The sequence below is a fragment of the Perna viridis genome, chromosome 14, assembly GCF_037379345.1.
Source record: "Perna viridis isolate PV_CMFRI_1.1 ecotype Kerala chromosome 14, ASM3737934v1, whole genome shotgun sequence".
Classification (NCBI taxonomy): Eukaryota; Metazoa; Mollusca; class Bivalvia; order Mytilida; family Mytilidae; genus Perna; species Perna viridis.
Genome location: NC_142458.1, coordinates 32,058,848 through 32,079,527, shown reverse-complemented (window position 1 = coordinate 32,079,527; position 20,680 = coordinate 32,058,848). Strand labels below are relative to the sequence as shown.

The following is a 20,680-nucleotide window of genomic DNA, read 5'->3' as shown; positions in this document are numbered from 1 at the left end:
TTTTTTTTTATTCGTAAACGTAAAAAAGATGTATTGTAACTGAAATGGCAATATTGAACACAATGGAATCTTTTTAAATGACCAAAGGTATGTTTATATCAATTATTGATATTATATAGTATGTAATGGTGTAGAAATAAATCAAAAGTTAAAGTGATCATAGTTAGATTGCCTTTCTATCTGCTTCACATGCATTCATGTATCATATGATAAGTCGTCATCATAACTCCCATGACTGTGTTCGTTAAACATTTGATCACATGATGAGTTGTTTCGCTGAATATGATCATAGATACTTTCAAGCGGAGTTTTGTCACTTTGGCTGTACAATGGACTTTCCTGTGAAGTAGATTCAATCTCAATATCTTTGTCCAATTTAAAATGTTTTTGTACCATTGCATATCCATTGTTAGTTATCATGGCACGGATCAATTATTACGGTTTGTCTGGTGCTGTTGTTATCTCCTCCAGTTTCGTTATGCATTTCCCCATAAAGATCTTCCTGTCTTGATGTGAAGTTCATTTTCCTGAAATGTTAAACAATATTTGAATATTTTTCGAACTATTTGTTACTTTTGAAGTTTTTGTAGTAAAATGTTACTGTGATTACATTAATATTATCGACATGCTCGTTGATTTTGGTTAAAAAAATACAATCGATAGTTATAAAAAAAATTGGGTTAATTCTAAATCAATACTCTTATGAAAACCATTACGTATTTCGTTTTTCAGTTTATCTGATTAATTAGTAGTGTCTAAAACTAAATGATACTACTAATACAAAATTGTAACGACTGCCTCTCCATAATTAATTTTTACATTACAACATCATCGTACCTAGCTCTGATCACAGCAATAATTATAACCACTATACATATAGGTAATCCGAGACCACATCCAAGACCTACAATTACTGAAAATTTGTAAATAAATTAGAGTATGATATGAAATTTCCCCACATTTCCTTCTTGTGAAATATATTCTACAATAATGCGTAAATGAGCAGATAATAATGCATGCAGTTATATATTACTAAGTTCTTCTTCAATCGAAAAAATTAGATCAATTGCGTAATGAATTGAAAACGTGCCTAATATAACGCTGCGTTCGATTTACTAACTGATGTTTAATAATGTCACAAATTTTAGAAACAGATCCCCTACTAGTCCAGTTAATGGTGAAATTACCATGCTTCATATACAATTATGACATTAATACATGTATCGGATTTCGTACCTTCTGTGCTCGATGATCGATCTGTATTGCCCTCATTATTATGATTAGTCGTTGATATTGTCTGTCGACTTGTTAGTCGCGTAGAAAAAACATCGGTGAGATAAGTCGTTTCTTCGGTTGTAGAAAACTGTTTTATTAATCCCAAAGTTGCCTTTCCCGCTGTTTGTTGACTTTTTTTATTCATATTTACTTCCTGTGTTTGTAAATTGGTTTCACTCATAGCTGTAGTAATTTTCTGCACTGATTGACTGGTTCCACTATTATGTGAAGATGCTTCCTGTAAGTGTTGACTGGTATCGCTCATAGCTGTAGTCATTTCTTGCAACGATTGACTGGGTCCATTAATATGTGAAGATAGTTCCTGTTTTTGTTGACTGGTATCACCAACAGCTGTAGTCATTTTCTGCATTGGTTGACTGGTTCCACTACTATGTGAAGATGCTTCCTGTGTGTGTTGACTGGTATCGCTCATAGCTGTAGTCATTTCCTGCAACGATTGACTGGTTACATTAATATGTGAAGATAGTTTCTGTTTTTGTTCACTGGTATCACCAACAGCTGTAGTCATTTTCTGCATTGGTTGGCTGGTTCCACTACTATGCGAAGATGTGTCCCGTATTTGACTGGAATCGCTCGTAGCTGTTGTTAATTTCTGGATTCGTTTACCGTTTCCAATTCTATGTGAAGTTGTCGTCTGTATTTGTTGACTGGTAAATCTCTCACTTTTATTTATTGTCTGTCTTTTGTCACTAGTCTCGCTGGTTGTGCCGATAACATCTATATTTGCAAAGGTTCTTCCTACATGTGATTTTGATACAGTCTGATTTACAATGTAAATTTCAGTCATTTGTTTGTCTGTTTCATGATCGCTAATAGTTTCTGTCGAAGTGAAATATTCTGTGCTTAGAGAGCTCAATGTAGTATCTTCCTGACTACCGTCAGAGCTCGTATCAGTATTAGATTGGCTTGTAGTTAACATTAAGATTAATGGATTTGATGTCGTTGTCGCTGCTGCTGTTGTAGTAGTTGTTGGAATAATATCTGCTTGAATAAACATATAAATATAATGATGAACCTATATAATAATAAATCTCTATATGGTGTCATAAATTTTTATTTGGTGAATGGTGAAAATATTCAGTTCATATTAATACTGCATTTACATGTTTATATGTATATAGCGTAAAACATGTTTTGCAATATTTCAGAAAAATAAATTTCAATGATCCATTTTACTTATTACATTGACACAGTGTGTGTGTGTGTGTGTGTGTGTGTGTGTGTGTGTGTGCACTTTTTTGTAGAATCTTATTAACTGTATGACAAAACATTATCATTATATATTTTTTTATGTTAAAAACTTGTACACTAACTTCATAGACAAATTGAAAGGCTGCACCAAGTACTCCAGTGATGCGATATCTATTTTGGACCTGACTTGATTATGGATCAATATTGTGTTCGGTAATTATGTTGTGACCTTTAAAAAACAACTGACGATATAATTGAAAACAATATCTTCTAAAAACAAAAAATACCACCATATTTATATTTCAAATTTTGGTGTGCTGTACTTGAGTTTCAAAGAGTATCCTCTTGTCAGCAACATATCAACCAAATACATTTGAAGATCTAAATCCAAAAATGAATTGTAGATCTAAAGCATTCAAAACCAAACATTTGGAAATAAGACGCTAAATCCACCACCAAGAAGTTCTATCCAGTGCATTACAGTGAATAATATTAAGCAGAAGTAGCACCCTTTAAACGTTACAAAAACAAATTATGTATATGTCGATGGTGAAAATTGTGTGTTTGGGTCTAATATATAAATCCTTATTGCCACGGCCAATAATTGAGTCGTTCACTGAAATATAATAATTTTATTCTGAAATATATATGGTAGAGCATTTACATTATTGAAATGCAAATTTAGTGTAGCAAATTAACACTCGAAAATATAATGGATGGAAGGAACAACCAGGGAAATTCAATAACATGCAATGGTCGCATCATGCAAAATCTATAAAAAATAACTCTATCCAAAAGTACTTCCCGCAGAAGTAAACTATCTTGTAATTATGTTCGAATAAAAAAAAATGAACGACCGTCCGTACCATAGTCAGTCATACTTTAACTGATTCAGTCCATATATTACTGATAATGATAGTCGAAAGCACTGAGATAGACTGATAAAGTTGGTACAAATTTTGAAGTAACTGTTTAAATTAAAATATCACTTGCTAAGTCACTTTTTAACTGTCTAAACTTATCTTTACATCTTATCAGACATATATTGACTGATTAAACGTATTTTGTGTGTAATCAGATGTTTTTGGACTGACTAAACCTGATTTGCGTTTAATCAGACGTTGGCGGACTGACTAAACTCATTGTGCCCTTAATCAGACATTTTTTACCGTCTTAACTCATTTTGCGTTAAATCATACATTTAAGGCTTATTTGAACACGCTTGTATATAAAAGAGTAAATTCATATTGCGTTAATTCGTTCCCTCTTTATACTCTTTTATCTGGTATATTATGTTTTGTTGCTTACTTAACAATACATCATGTATTTTCTTTCTAAAACATGATTTTGTTAAATATCATCATGATCATTACAACTAACAATTCAACTGCCTCTTTCGAAATCATAATATAACCTTAACTAAGAACAATGTGAAACTGTATCCACGCCGGTGTGGGATACTGCCTTAAGGCGGTACAGTAATGTCAAATATTAAACTTCCGGGAACCTCTAGCAAAACACATGCACATGCATGTAGACTATAGTCAGATCTATGTGGAGGCAGTCCGTCAAATCCTACCCTAGAAAATATTGAAATTCTCAGTAAATCCCTGACCGCTGGCCCCTCTCGCTCCCCCCTCCATATTATAGATCCGCAATTGTACATACGTTAAAGGTAAAATTCACTATCGTAGTATTAATTCAATATTGCTTTATTACATCAGCGATCCCTGTGGGATGACACTAATATTTAATACATCACACTGTATACCGATATGCTGCCAGTAAAGCCCGTTATTCGAACATCTTTAAAATATGGCAATATATGTATCTTTAGAAAAAAATCCAACCCAACCGAAACCACACCTCTGATCGATAACCAGTGTAAATGAAATACTAGCCTTAATCTTTTCTGGTTTCTTCAGTTTCAAATCAAACTCCGTGCAAGCTAAGTCAAATAATGAACCAGATCATATAACTTAAAATATGTACAATCTTTGATCTACATGTACAATGTACCTATCAACTAATCACATCTATTTCTTAGAAATACATACATAGCTTCTATGTTAGGTATCGTCTCATACACAATGAATCCTGTAAAACACAGCTCTATCATCACAAGTATTATCTTTAATGCATGTATATCATGTATATCTAATTTTAAAAACGGGCGCGCATTTTCCTAACACTTGTAACTGAAGTTTCGACTATTACAACACCAGATCACAGATTGTCACCATTGCAGAGATGCATTATCTAACTTTTAACAAAATCAAGTTTTAACTGTCATCTCTCTCCAATGTTACCAGGCGGCAATCGTAAAATATTTATTCAGACTTGATTAAGTCCAGAACACCATTTGTTTTAAACTGTTTAATTCGATGTTTTCTGTTATTTGTTTGCATGTTGTTTTTTCGTTTAGGGAGAAAACCTTTTCGTGCAATGCAAAATAGTCTTACTCTTAATTGCACGTCAGTGTGATACGATGAAATGTTCCATTTTCATAAATTCCACCGTTCAGAAATTCACGTAAAGATAACCAATACCAATGAACTTGTGTATTTTTGACACGATTTACAAGGGGTGAATAATTCAGGTTAGTTGGCTTTAACGCAAGGCGGAGCGCTGCAAATGTGTGGGGGATTTTTGAAAATCAAGATTTCGTGCTAAAATATACATTGTTTCAATAAAACAGTGGCGTGATCATCCTTTCCGCCCCATATGAATCATTCAATAGACGGTATTTAATGGATGTTTTGAATTTAAATATATAAATCAAGTGTCTGTCGTCGACCTTTTTCAAAACTCAAAATGTCTTGTAGAACCACAAGTCTTTGGCCTCGCAAAGCAAACATCCAATATGTTACTGAAATCAAAAGGCTTTATTTCCCAACTCACATAATGTTCTAGGCAATTGTCATGTTCTTATACATTGTATCATTGACGATAATGTTATATTACTTAAGAGTCGCTTTATAATTCAATTAGTTTGCAGTCATTTATTCACCTAAACGTGTATCATTAATCGTTTACCTGAACATTGGATATTTATCTGTTTATGAGGTACATGTACTTGTATCGAAACACGCCCTTCAGTAGTCATAAGACATATATTTCACCAGCTATACACACACTGTGTGTCAATTGGTTTCACTTATAGTTGTACGAGATAAGACGAATTAAGTTATATGACACTTGTAACTTAATTTTATGGTGATATAAATCCTCCGTCCTACATATAACAAAAACACAGGACAACAAATATTGTCCTATTCTATTGCGTTAAATGCCAATAATGTACCTATGCTCATGCAGTTTATTTAGCTCGCGAAAGCATAAACCACAAAATATAATCTGTAATCATTCAGAGTCATTTTCTTCGCACTGCCCCATTGAAGGCATTAATATGATTGAAGTAAAGAAAACACTGGAAATTTCAAACCTAATTTATTTCACGATATCTCTAAGCAAGATTTATAAATCTTACTTTTTTTACTCGAATTTTATTATACCTTTTAACCAAAGTAATAAATAAACTCTTTCAAATTGTTGGTACTTATATCAGGACTTTAATCAAACTAGTTATCTAAAATATATTAGATATATATCGTCATTACATAATCCTGATTATTTCTGCGTCTGCATTGGACAAGTATGATATCTATCTTTTCGACATTTTGAGGTAACTACGAAAAATATTAACACAACTATCAATGTTATGACCTTCACAATTAAAAATTAAAGTGTTTGGTAAATAGGTCTATTTTAGAATGACAATCAAGTTGTCACCTTAGCAATAATGAAATGAGGAAACCAAATATAAGTAAAGTATTAGAGTTTAGATACAAAAAAATATCAAATCAAACCTTTCAACAAGTGCAAGGTCAAATTGTGTCCTTGAAATATTCTAATTATCTAAGCTTCGTCATTATGGATCTCGATACCGCCTCATATGATTTTATGCTGAAAATGTTTTTTTTAAAGTTTTTTTAAAGAGTAATCAAGGGAACCAAGGTTATAGCGGTAATCAAAAGAATGTAATCCAACAAATCTGACTAAAAACTGGGAGCATAGACCAAGTGCGACGGTAGGGTAAGCGACCTCTGTTTTTCACATCTGGAATGGAAAGTGCCCCGACCATTCCAACAAAAAAGTACCCAATTACACATTCTGACTATTTCAAAACAATCAAACCATGTTCCATCACTTTAAATGATACATTTTGCTATAACGATGGCGAACCAAATTGTACTAGAACAAAATGTGGTATTAAAATTTGCAAAACATGCAACATTCTTATAACCGACTGTTACTTCTCTAGATCCCATACATACAAAACCGTCCATACAAAAGGCATGATGACTTAAGTTGCAAATCAATAAACTTAAAATATGGATTAAAATGCAAATTATGCGATCTAGTATATGTCGGTGAGACACAAGAACGATTAAACAAACGATTGTGCGGTCATCGTTCGGGAATTAATACCACCAAATCCCCGACAGTTTATCAACATTTTAATCAACAAGATCACCCATTGCATCCACATTTTTCAATTATGAAAGGCTTTTGCAGAACCTTGAGATTGAGAACTTCAAGTCTTAAATTCAAATATGGTCCTTCCAGTCACGTCATTGCGAGAGATTTAACCATCATCGAAAACGAATCTCTGTGTAATATCCTTTCTAAATATCCCTTATGCCGTGAACCACACTCCATAAATTGGAATTATAACTTTAAAATTCTGATGGATGCCGTGGAGGACTAAGCAAGAAAATGGATAAAACGAGACCAAGAAGACATTGATTCTCTGTCAGAGTGGTGAAAGACCGTAATGTCTTTAATATTGAAACGTATAAAAGTTTAAAGTAGGACAATCAATGCAAATGCTGCGTCAGTTTTCAAAAACTCCGATTTAGCAAAAACATTATCTACTATACATGACAAATATGTTGTCGTACCAGCAGACAAAGCCCAAAACAACATTGTTTTTTCTGCAAAAAATTCACATGTAAAGTTTATTATCAGAGGTAGACGTAGAAAAAAATAAAATTTATAAGACCTATACTGCTACCACACTATCTAAAGAAGAGATTGTGCTATCCTCTTTTTGTCTCTCTATCAAGGACGATGATTGTGATTTTCCGTCTATGTACTGGATTCCTAAACTCCACAAGAAACAATACAAACAACGTTTCATAGCTGGATCTGCAAAATGTACCACCAAACCTCATTCAAAACGTTTAACTTCTATACTCACAGCCGTCAAAGAGGGTCTGCAGACCTACCACAACACTTGTTACTTCCGTTGTGGTATTAATTCAACGTGGATCCTGAAAATTTCGAAGGATCTTTTGGAGACAATCAGTTCAAGAATAGTATCAGAATATAATAGCATTAAAATCTATGATTTATTAACACTGTATACTTCTATACCCCATACTCAGTTAAAATCCTGACTTAAAAACATTATACATCTTTGTTTTTCAAAAGAAGATGGTACACCTAGATACAAAGAGTTTCACATCCAATGTTTATTATTATCAGAAGTAGACGTAGAAAATGAAAGAAGTGATAAGACCTATACTGCTACCACACTCTCTACAAAAAATTGTGGAAAATCATAAATCGACTACCATCGATTTCTAAGTGTAGGTCAAGATACGACTTCACAGTGTCTGTAATATCCTTTATCTCACTTTCTTTGGGGTAGATGCGATGTATCAAGTCCCCACAATTAGGATTGTTTAAAGATGATAAGTCATCTAAATAGCAGAAACTGGTATTAATGGATCTAGCTAAACGATATTCTTTCTTTTAGAACAGATCAGCTATAAAGTCAGCCTCATGAGAGTAAAGATACAGGTCAACAAGTAGAGGAGCACAATATGTTCCCATTGGAATGCCGACCGTTTGTTGAAAAAAGCGCCCACCACACTGGACAAATATGTTCCAGCATTTTGTGAACATCTTCCTCTGTATATTTGGAAGATGATTTGGAATTATTTCTTACAAAGTATGAGGAATCACTACCAAGAACGATACATTTATATTTATATTTACTGATTTGTTCAACCGGTCATAGTTTTCCTTTCCTCTTTCGTCTATCCCGAACTTGACTTTTTATGAACAACTCGGCGGATGTTTCTAGAAAAGGAAAGAACGCTTACCCTGCCGGTGCACCTGGTCAATGTTCCCAGTTTTTAGTGGAGTCCGAGTTGTTCATTTGCTTTTGTTACTTTGTGTGTATGATTTTAGTTACTTAATGTTCTTTTTTTGTGTACATGTATGTCTGTTTTTTATGTCTGGTCTTTGTCCCTGCATTACATTCCTTTGATTACCGCTATAAACGTGGTTCCGTTGATTAGTCTTTGACTTATTATTCTTACGTACTGCATGTGTATTGTTTTCTTTTTTTGTAGAATCGTATACACATTATGACACAACATTGCAAAGAAGTAACTTCATTTCTGCAGCATAAGGACCATATACATTCAAAGATCTGCATCCAAAAATGAATGCATAAATAAAGTATTCAAAACCAGTAGTATCGGAACCAGAACCAAACCACCACCGACAAGTCCTATCAAGCCTGAGTATTTTAAGAACTACAATTTTAAACACAAAAATAATTATGTATATGTCGCAATGTGTTTGGGTCTTATAAATACATCCATGTAGCCACTGTGACATGTAATAAGCCCTTCAAGGAAGTGTCATGATTTTATTCTGAAGTATATACGGTACAACTTATACTCCGTTGAAATCCAAATAAATTTTAGCAAAGTGATACTCGCAAATAAAATGGATGATAGGAACAATTCATAGTCGGGATATTCAATGACATGGAATGGGCGTGTCATGCAAAATTTATGACAAAACTCTATTAAAAAGTATTTCTGTTATTATGAATTATGTAAATGCTCGAATCAGAACAAATTTCAATTTCTATAGTGTAGAGCTTTCTATTCAAAATGTAGACGTTTTAGTTTCATTATGCTGAAGTAAAATCTATAAGTTAACTCTCTAAATCATAAAATTATTTACCAGATGAATTATACAAATAAAACTTAAGATAAATATCTGAAAGAAGGCAATAAAAATCATCCGTCCTACATGTACCAAAATGCCAGACGGCGAATATTGTCCGATTACATTTTGTTTAAAACAGCGAATGCTCATGCAATATGTTTAGCACAAAGGCATATACTGTTAGATATAATCCGCCAACTACTTATAATCCGTCCCTTCATACTGTCCCGTCGAATGCATTAATAAAATTGAATTAAAGAATGAATGAATAATGGAATGCAATGATGGATGTATGAATGAATAATTAAAGAAATTTATTACACAAATCAACACACACACTAATACTAATATAACTGGTATATTCTGTTCCATATTCAGCGTTACCTAGAAATCGAGTACCTATGTCATCTATACTATAACTGTCCCGATATTTAATATTTGACATCACGGTTTTCTCCCTTTTTTTGCTTACCTGTGCCATTAACAGTTCTTCTAGAATTTGTCAGAAACAATAGAACTGAAGTTGTAGCAAGTAATAGATTCCTGTGGACATTTCCCGTGTATGACAGTACTCTAACTGGATCACATACACATCTGGTATGTTTACTAATTGCAAGTTATGGATCTTTACACCACTTCTTCTCAAGTTTATGCTTACCTATGTAGGCATACTTTTCAAAAATACTCGGTCGCCTATAGTTATCTCAAACACAGATTGACATACCTTAAAGTCATAGCAGACTTTGTGACATCTACCCGCTTTTTTATCAGAAGAGTCTGAATTATCCAATTATTATTAAGATTAATGAAGGGAACCAAGGTTATAGAGGTAATAAAACGAATGTTATCCAGGGACAAAGACCAGACATGGAAAACAGACATACACAACAAAGAACATAAAGTAACTAAAATCATACATACAAAGTAACAAAAGCAAATGAGCAACTCGGACTCCACTAAAAACTGGGAGCATGGACTAGGTGCACCGGTAGGGTAAGTGTCCTCTGCTTTTCTAGAAACACCCGCCGAATTGCTCGTAAAAAGTCAAGTCCGGGGTAGACTGAGTGTGTATTCTTTTTATTATTTTTTTTAGTATAATTTGTTTTGTTTTGTCTGTTTTTCTTGAACTAGTTATTTTCCTTGGTTTTGGATACGCTTCGTTCATTGCTACTTATTTTTTTCTTGCCTTTACGCTAAAAATATGTTCACTTATTTTTATTATCATATGTTTCACTCACCTAAAGTACAAAAGAAACCATCCGTACTGTTGTCACAGTTTTGGACAAATATCTTCCTGTTCTCTTTCCCTGGACATACTTCCATTACTGAACAACGATTTGATTTTGTTAATCCTATTAATGAAACTACAAAAATAATTAGGAATAAGACTGAAAGGTTAATAAAATAAGTGTCAGTCTTTTTAAGAACATGATATATAAAACATCATTTTGATAGCGTAATATGACTATTTGCACCATCAGAATCAAGGGAATAGTTTTCATAGCATGTTGGTACATTAGATTATAATTTCAATGCAGTGCACTGAAAATGAACATTTCAAGGGCAGATAACACTGTCATAAGCCTCAATTTTCTACCATTTTATTGAAAAATTTATGAGCAAAGCCAGTAATTAAGTGAACAAATAATGGCCTTTTCAAATGGAGAAAGTTTCCTTGAGTGATATTACATTGTCAGATCGATGTGGTTTCTACATGCATATTTCCGATTTTTCCCATTTTGTCTGATTCTTACAATTAAACTCAAATGTTTGGCGTCAATGGATATAATTATTCTCAATTAAAAAAAAAAATCACTCTGTTTGTAATACTATACAACTAATGAATGATAAATTTAGTAAATGGTAGGCTATCATAGTCCTGTGAATGCAAACTAAATTGGCTAGTTATAACATTTAATATGTTAAGTAATAGGGCAACAATTTTCCGAACGTAGACAAGCTGTGTTGTTTCCAAACGTCACGTAACTGCCAAGAAATGCAACATTACAAGTCACATTGAAGAAAACAATTAAATGAACGATTTATATATCAGACAATGAGTGAGAAAAAAAAGTACAAAACCAGATTTCCATTACGTTGCAACAAAACTGTCTTTAAAGCTACATTAGCTGCCAAATTTGTTCAGTTTTGATTCCACTGAATTTTGCTGATTCAATAAAGTAAGTAATAACAAAACTATAACTTCGAATTTTAAAAGTACATTTTGTTGTGATCATATACATTTATTGTTTATCAAATACTTTGAAGCAGAATGTTCTATTTCTTATAACTTGTACAAAGTAATACGACAATGGTCATGCATTGGTCTTGTACTCTTGCTGTGACCATTGATGAGTTATAAATTGATTTAAAATTATCTAAATTTTCTCCCTTTGCATTCATGATACCTGTATTAATTGAACCGTTGATGGTTCTACAAAATTATTTCTGCAAAAGTTGACTTAAACTGGAACAATATTTTCAAATTTGAAATGAAAAGCGCATGTTTAGCTGAAGTCAACAGAAACAAAAAAAAAAATAAATAAAAATAAATAAAATAAAAAAAAAATAAATAAAATAGATAAAAGGTTTTCGTAGACTATCTTACCGTTTACAGCAGTCGTCCTGAATGGAAACCGAAAGTATTCAACAACTAGACTTCCATTTGCCAATAAGTTATCTATTGAGCACATCTTAGTCTTCTTTTTCCACACATCTAAACTGTTTTTGTGGTAACCTATACTGCATACTTAATGAAAAGAAATACAAATACAAGGCTCAGCCAAAAAAAAAAAAAAAAAAAAAAAAAAAAAAAAAACAGGCCGAGGCTTATAGTGGGTGATTTATGTATTTCTTAATCCAATATATTTTTTTTATTACAAATCCTTCTGTAGGCTATGCAATAAATGTATTAGAAAACATTATTGCGAGTAGTAGTTACCTGGAGTTATTAAAACTAAATAAAAAACAGGTTATAAAGGTATGGGAATTTTTTTTACCATAATTTTCACACTATAACCAGTCAAAAAATATTTGAAGTTATATAGGAGATCCCAAATATTTTCAATTGGAAATCTTTCAGTGGGTCTCATAGAAACTGCATAAAAAGTGCAAATAAAACTTGGCCACTGGAGATATGAACACTTATATTTTGCTATGTTCTATTTCGGAAAAAGTACAGTAAACTTCCCACCAGAATTTATGCCTTTAACTAGTCAGAAATATATCACGATGAGTAGCAAATCCAAGGACACGAACATATGGAGAGTTGTTTTCGTATGATCTAACAAATGTTTTTATACAGTTTCTCTGATTATCTTAAGATATCATCAATCACCCCTGCCATGTTTTAAGAAAGAACCATACTCAACATGATATTGTACACAAATGATCATTGAGATGGAAATGCGATGAAAGCAATTTAGTCACGTTGATGTCTATTCTTCCAAGGTGGCCATCATCTAATTCGAAATATACCCCATTGTACATTACGTTCTCTATCAGGAATAAAGAATTTGTCAAATGAAGACCAGTTTTCATATTTATGGTCGTTTGTTGGAAAAGGCTTCTTTGTGTTTGAATATTTGAATAGAACCAGCCTGTGAGAGATTGGTGGACTAAGTATTAATTTCAGAGTTTACATATTTAACAGATGTTTCATTATTATGAATAACAATATTTCATACGGTGAAATTAGATATATTTTTATACGCCTCTAATCCAGCCTTAATCTTTAAGATTGAAAGATTTGCTCGACTAAGACAAGTGTTCTGATGATACATTTGTACCGATTGAAAAAAAAATCACTTCAGAAGATGTTCACACAGTTGATTATTTGCTTTTGTTACTTTTTATATATGATTGTAGTTCTTTGTTGTGTATGTCTGTTTTCAATGTCTGGTCTTTGTCCCTTGATTACATTCTTTTGATTACCGCTGTAACTTTGGTTCCCTTGATTACTCTTTTCGTTTAATAATTATTTCTATACAGGTTTCTACTTAATTCTAGATACAAAAAAAAAAAAAAAAATATAGGAAATGAGTCGTAAGTTGGAAAACGCATGATGTTTAATGGGACATTTAATGCTTCTCGAGTCTTTACTCAATTTGACAGTCGAGAAACGGTGTTACTATTTTCTTATCTCCATGGGTTTCAATATAGAATAAGTTATTCTTTTATTAATCTACACTCATGCTATCATATTCTTTAACAACAGGTTAAACGCTTGAAACAAATCGACGAACTATTTCAAATTAAGTTTCTAACGGTGTATTGTACTTTTGGTACAGTGACCCAACTATTATAATCAAAAGCTTTATATTTACCAAATATATTACATGAGTTAGTTGTTTTGATTGCAGTGGTGGTTTTGCATGTTTCATTTGTTGCAGCAGCAATAACTGAAGAATTGAAATGGACTGAAATGAAAAGGTAAATTGTTAAAAAGAAACTATGATATTGTGGAAGAATGATATATATAGTGCACACAAATGAATGCAAAACACTATGATAACAAATTAATTATATCTTTTTTCTATGATTTGTAAAAATGATATCATCAGATGTCGTGAACTTTGAAAATGAAATTTGCGCGGCATCTCGTACCCAAGTGTACTTGTGGTAAATGTGGTTACAATAATTAAAAAAAAACAATTTTAGTCAAAGATCATTTTATATGAGAATGATATTATTTCAACATTACCTTTGTATGTATACAGGAACAACAAAGAAGTATGGGTTTCATTATTGCATTGATCGAAATTTTGTGCTGTTCCCAGGCATTCCAATGACTGAATATTGCATATGCAAAGATAATTATCCTAAATGAAAACGTAAGGATATTTTGAACGCATCCAACATTTGATATATATTATTGCTAGCAAGTGAGCTCTATATCAATATGCTTGTGTGTATGAACCACGTTTGATAGTTGTCAGTCACACTGGATGAGGATCGGTAATGATACAGACAGAACAGTTTCGAGAATAAAGTAATTTTGTATTATATTGCGTTATGTTGACCACCCTAGATTGGATAAAAAATTCGTCCAAAATAACCAAAGCAGCAATATGCAAATAGAGACCTTAGATAGAATGTACATTGAACCATATAAAAATGAAGACCATAAAGGAAAAATCCATCCACCAATGATAAAAAAAGTTTAATAATCAATAATTGAAGATTGGCGTTGAGACTTAATATAGCTCAGTAAATAAATGAGTGTGAGTGTGCACTTTCAAACAATTTCCCCTGGACATCGTGATCACGTTACCGGTCAGTGTGTACTGTTAAACACTTGTTATTTCCATAAATTCTCCAAACACATCACCAATGGACATACCTTGTAAACACTCTTTAAATCCATGATTTTTGTTTGCTCTTTTGCATTGTTCAACATGCCTTGATTTAGTTTGCACTACATGGTAAAATGGTAAAATGCCACTGAACAGTAATGGTTTAGGCCTGTATTGTTATAGAGATCACTATTGAATTGAGCTTTTGTCATAGATTCTTTGGTTATTCTATATTCTTTATTTAAAATGATAGGAAAGGGAATGCTTGGTGCACTTTCTAACGCTAAAGTTTAGCAGTTCATTTGTGATGCTGCTTTTCAATGTTTGTCCCATACGAATTTTATAATCATCAGCGACCCCTTTATGTCCAGTAATAGCCATGATCTAAGAATGACAGTAGGAGTCCTTTGCTAATACTGTAGCACCCATAGCTCGAAAAGAATGATTGGTATATATTATATTATACCGGGCTGGTGGAGAAAAAAAAGTTTATCCACAAATTAAAAAAAAAAACACAACAGAGAAATCAAAAGCAAAATGGCTAGCCGTAAGACAAGATGACAAAACTAAGAGATCGATGCAGAAAAGTGTACATGTTCACATCTGATACATATTGGCTAAAGCGCTATGAATTTGACTGTAATTACTTTGATATGATATCTTGTTAAGAATATACGATAATAGCGATGTACTTTTCGCATCTTTTTAAATTTGGTAATGTACAATGTACGTATATAAGTGCTTTTCAACACATTAATGATCCTAATAAATAGCTATTGTAATGTTATACAAACGTTGCTACTATACAAGTTAAATATATTCATAAAACATATTTTAAAACAATTGCTTTTTTTCTTAAAAAAAACGAAAATTGCCTTTTTTTCCTCATGCTACTTAAAAATAAAATTTTGTTGGTTTTAATAAAGTTAATCGTTTGTTTACAAAAGAATTCTGGCTACTCCAACATAGACTTTTTACCTTTTTAACTGTAAAATTCAAAATGTTGGAAAAACCAGAATAACCCTTTCTTCGTGTGATAAGATTTACAAAGCCAACAAACAAAACAAACATGAAAATCTTGAGCATCTATACTAAAACCAAAGTATCAATTTTGTGATATTTAACTATACATGTAAACTAGTAACACATATTTCTGCAATTTTACCTAGGATATAAGTGTTCTTAAATGCAATATACAGCAAATCCAAAACAAAAGCAAACGTTCGACATCAACAAGGAATTACATGTACTAAAATAATTCAAAAATATTTGTAATAAATACATGTGGTATAATAGAGTAAGCGCGTGGCGTAATGGCCGGAACAACACTACATTGACATAAGGAAATATGGACAACTCAGATTTTCCTACTGTGACAGTAAAGACTCAAATCAATAGTAAAAATGAAGCAACCATCTTTATACATAAACATATACAGTGTGAAGGAAAAAAATAAATTTATATTACTGCCTGTGTATAACGGACGTCTCAACAATCACAGATAATGCAGAACATATACACGCCGATATATTCAAATTCATTTTTTTCTATTTTACTCTTTGTGTGCAAATCTAATGATATATGGCTTGTTCTCTTTATAACAGCGTTATTTGTCGATAACAGGAGCCATATAAGCTTGCGTTGTATGTTTCATATTAGCCGTTGAGTGAGAACAAAAACAAATATGCATTATAACTTACGCCATATCCAATGATATCGTAATTACCCTCACCGATGCAAAATACGATGCATTCCGACAATGTACCTTTTCGAATGTTGTAAGAATGCTGTTTGAAAAACCTGTAGCAGCCTGTAAAAACACCCCTTCTTAAATTCTTTTTCACATATTAAAATTGAGATTTCTACTAAATATCTCAGTCCTAAATTATGGTTACAAGAATACAATTATTTAAAAAAGCTAACATTATGATTTTAGAAATCAACTTCCTTAGAAAAAATAATGTATATGATGTTCATCTTTAGATTGCGAATGCCATTGCATCGTTTAATATTTTTACTTGACTTATATTGAAAAAACAATATTTGTCCAATGAGTATCACAACAAGCCATTGTCGTTGTCAATGTAATGTTATAGACTGGCTTAAAGACTTGCTATCGTGTGTATAAATCTTACCTAATAGTGAAATCCAAGGTGAAAAAGTCTCATATGTGTTTTCCCAAACAGTGACCGGGTTGTTACTAACCAGCATACCGTTTGTATTTCTGCAGAATATATCTGATTCTTGTGAAAGTACCCCATTATCACCTTTGCATACTTTCTTTGCTTCAGTGAAATTCAACCTTTGCTCGTAAAAACGAGTTTCTACAGAAATATATATGAATAAAATGAATGGTACGAAAGAAACATTTAATTTATTAAATGAATTTATCACTAAAATAAAAATATTATATTAACGTACCTTCTTAAGATAGTCCCAACAATAAAATTTGTTTTAGCTGTCAATGAGTAATGATTTATTTTTGTAAAGTATTCTCTGTGCAGGTGTGATCACTGATTGACACTATAGCATGTAAATACTACTAAATCACTACCGGCATACACGTACCGATATAGAGAATGGGGGCTTTTGCGCGCTATAAAACCTACTCACCATATGGTTTGAAATGCTTGAACAAAGTCAATATCATTGTGGTACAAACTACTTCAGTGGTGTATTATATATTTTGTCTGATTGAAGATGGACTTGGCTTAATTATAGATTGGTTAAGTGTATGGTAATCTACTTGTTTCCCTTATTTGTAACACACACACACACACACACACACACACACACACACAAAATCAGCAACGTTAGTTACAAGGCCTCTCCAAGTATATTAGATTGTAAGCTATATATGTTAGGTCTCTCGTGTTAAGATATGTAGCATGTACCACCACATGTTTTGGTAAGTAATTGAAAACGTGCTTATAGAGTATTTTTGTTACATCTAAGGCTAATTCAATTTATAAATTTGATAGTTTTACTTCAAGGATGGTGTTTCTAAATATCAAACTGTTTGCAACTTAAGGTCATATTTTACTTGAGCATATCCTTTTGGGTAAGACAAATTCTCTTCGTTATTATTGGACAATTATTTTGTTCCACATCAAGAAAAGGTCATCATTTTAGCAATAAAATATAATTGTAACTTATCTCTAATGTGATATACTTCGTATTCATGGTTCACTATATCATGAATATTGAATTTTGACAAATTGACATTAACTTGAAAGGATATCTCTATCTATTAAGCAATAACCTCATAATTCAAAAGAAATTTGTATCAACTAAATCAGCAGGTTTAATAGTATCTTTACAGAACTAAAAACAAGAAACATGTTCGAACATCATATTATTGTGCCACTTTAAGACATAACTGACAACACTTTTGTATTACACATTGTATACAAAATTTGAAATTTTACTAAATCTACTAATACTTACGTTTAGAACCATTCGAGTCCGGAAAAATTGTAATCAAGAAAAATATAAGAATTGCCATACTCTACAACCTTCTTTGAAAGAGTCCTGCTGATCAAAAATGATAAAACAACACCACAGGTAATAAAGTCTGATATGCATTTGAATCGGTTATCTCTATCGACCCAGAAACAAAATCATGTGACTTTGGGGAAATAACCTTTTGGAAGAAAAATGAGAAAATTCTTCTACCTTGTAAAATAAAGGGGATTACACTTTACTAAAAGACCATTTTAACAAAAAAGGTTCAAAGCATATTCTAATCTATCAAATGAGGTCCTACCGCTTGTTGCATATTATGATGCTAGTAATGTGATATAGCTGAAATTTGTGAATTTGTTTTTATGAACAGTATATCATTGGAAGTAGTCATGTGTATCTGTATACGATTTATTTGTGTGATCTGTATTTGAATAAATCTTAGTTTTATCAGTTTCAGTGCTTAAAATTGTAATTGTTACTCCTTTAGAGTGTATTTATAGTCTGCTATATCCTTATTACTCAGATATTCCATCTCCTTTCTTGTTTCTTATTGGTCGGTTTACCCTTTGGTAGGAACTTCTTATCTGGCCAGTTGACTCAAGGTTTTAAGTGAGTGGAGAAGTCGTTTTGGTCTTGTGGGAAATCTTATTCTCATCTCGACTTTATATCTTTGTGATATAGTTCTATCCATTTTGAGGTTTGTTTCTTATCAACTATGAATAATTTATAACATGCATTCCTTTAATTCCTCAGAGTAAGTGATATTTGTGGAGTAAATTGGTGATTAAGTTTGAATGCTTTGTATGATTGATTTGAGAGTTACATAAATCTTATATAAACTTGGGATTAAAATTATTTCAACTAAATAAGTTTATTATAAGAGTTGCATTAAAATGATTCAAAACATCTAAACAATTAAAGTCCACAATTCTATAGGGATCCAGCATACTTCTGATGGAATGTATGAATGAGTGATAGATCATTTAAAACTTATTACTACTTAACTTTGATAAAAATGTAAATGACCTGTATATTTATGAATGTAAATATTGTTACTTCAGGTTTACATAATTTTGATGGGCTGAAACTGAATCTTTATTAACGAGCTGTCAGTTATACTTATTACTGTGGAAACTTATGCCTTTGTCTGTATTCACATGACGCTATGTTTAGTTATACATGTATGGATATATCACATATTAGTATCTGTGAGAATAGATTAATATGTGTAGTTAACAAATGCATATCATACATGATATTATTTACACGATTTACGCATCGTGAATTAGAGTTTAAAAATGGGATGTTTACGTACTAAGGACATTACTGAAATTAATTTAATATTATAAAGAAAATATTGTTTTTTTTCTATTTAGATCACCTTGAATATTTCACAACTTGCATATTGATCATACCATGTATTTACAATGATTATTATTATAACAAGGTATTTTTCATTGTTTTCTATGATTCTGATAAGTTATGATGATTAATAAATAATCAGGACCCTACAACCTGACATTTGTGTTTTTATTACAGTTAAATGATCATAATATAAATGTCAGTAAGAGCATCGTACAAATGCTAACTTTATTCAAGATCAGAATGAGAACGCATTGCACCCGATTTTAATTGCATTATACATTACAAAGTTTGCTCATTTGTTCCAAAGGGACTTTATGTCTTGTTAGGACAGATACGGTTAGATGGTTTAGAGTATGGTTAAGGTAGCTTATACTGGACGCCGGAACAATGAATTTAGGAATGAGTCTTTATATGTGGTCTTCATGTGAAGTTACCTTTCATGGCACGTATCCCCTCCTTATTAAAGTAAGCAATATTTAATAAAAATTGTGCATACGCAGGAAAATTAACAATCATTACATAACATATAGGATTTGCCCTTGTAAGCATTTTAAATCAAGCTTAGCTATTTCGTTACTCAATAACATAGAATACTTGGCAGTCACTTTGAATTACATCTATGTTTGCAAGTCAACTAAATGCGCAAAGCTTGTATGTTGAAATGTGAATATCAAGTTGAAATAAGGAATTCTACGCAACACGAAAAATCTACTTCACCCATCGAAAGGTGAGACTTTAGTTGTTTTTCTCTCTGTGGAATTGCATGATTAAAACTTGCTTATAAAAAAAATAATAAGGCATAAGAAATACATCGTATGTCTGAATAATTGGTCAAACTTGTAAATATATTAATAAGGAAAGAAAGAGAACAATTAATCGATTCAATAACGACAAATTAATAATAATTACATAAACAGGATATGAAAATAAAAGACACACACACACACACACACATATATATATGAGCATAATTGATTATTTGCTGTTAATAAATCGATTTTGTGCTTAACAAGTGCGTATGTAAACATTGACAA

General features: G+C 31.9%; 1 protein-coding gene across 5 annotated transcripts; it reads right to left on the bottom strand.

Annotated features, from left to right (window-relative positions):
* Positions 1 to 68: 68 nt before the first annotated feature.
* Positions 69 to 18,402, bottom strand: LOC148599004 (uncharacterized). Of its 5 annotated transcripts, none has more exons than XM_088561296.1 (10): positions 18,264 to 18,402; positions 16,952 to 17,140; positions 16,517 to 16,626; positions 14,225 to 14,342; positions 13,848 to 13,940; positions 12,131 to 12,271; positions 10,761 to 10,886; positions 1,237 to 2,277; positions 838 to 913; positions 69 to 527 (listed from the first exon to the last, which is right to left on the bottom strand). In XM_088561296.1, the coding sequence occupies exons 1-10, from the start codon at positions 18,319 to 18,321 to the stop codon at positions 410 to 412; spliced, it is 2,070 nt and encodes a 689-aa protein (XP_088417422.1). In that variant the 5' UTR covers positions 18,322 to 18,402; the 3' UTR covers positions 69 to 409. The 5 variants fall into 5 exon arrangements, with proteins under 5 accessions (XP_088417422.1, XP_088417423.1, XP_088417425.1 ...); XM_088561297.1 differs by having other exon boundaries at positions 10,761 to 10,874; XM_088561299.1 differs by having other exon boundaries at positions 14,225 to 14,312.
* Positions 18,403 to 20,680: the final 2,278 nt, after the last annotated feature.

Excerpts from the sequence above, each read along its gene's own strand:
- LOC148599004 (XM_088561296.1), bottom strand. The coding sequence starts at position 18,321 with ATGGCAATTCTTATATTTTTCTTGATTACAATTTTTCCGGACTCGAAT. Across the intron at positions 914-1,236 it reads TCGATCATCGAGCACAGAAG|TAATTGTAGGTCTTGGATGT; the intron begins GTACGAAATCCG and ends ACAAATTTTCAG. Across the intron at positions 528-837 it reads ATTGCTGTGATCAGAGCTAG|GAAAATGAACTTCACATCAA; the intron begins GTACGATGATGT and ends TTAACATTTCAG.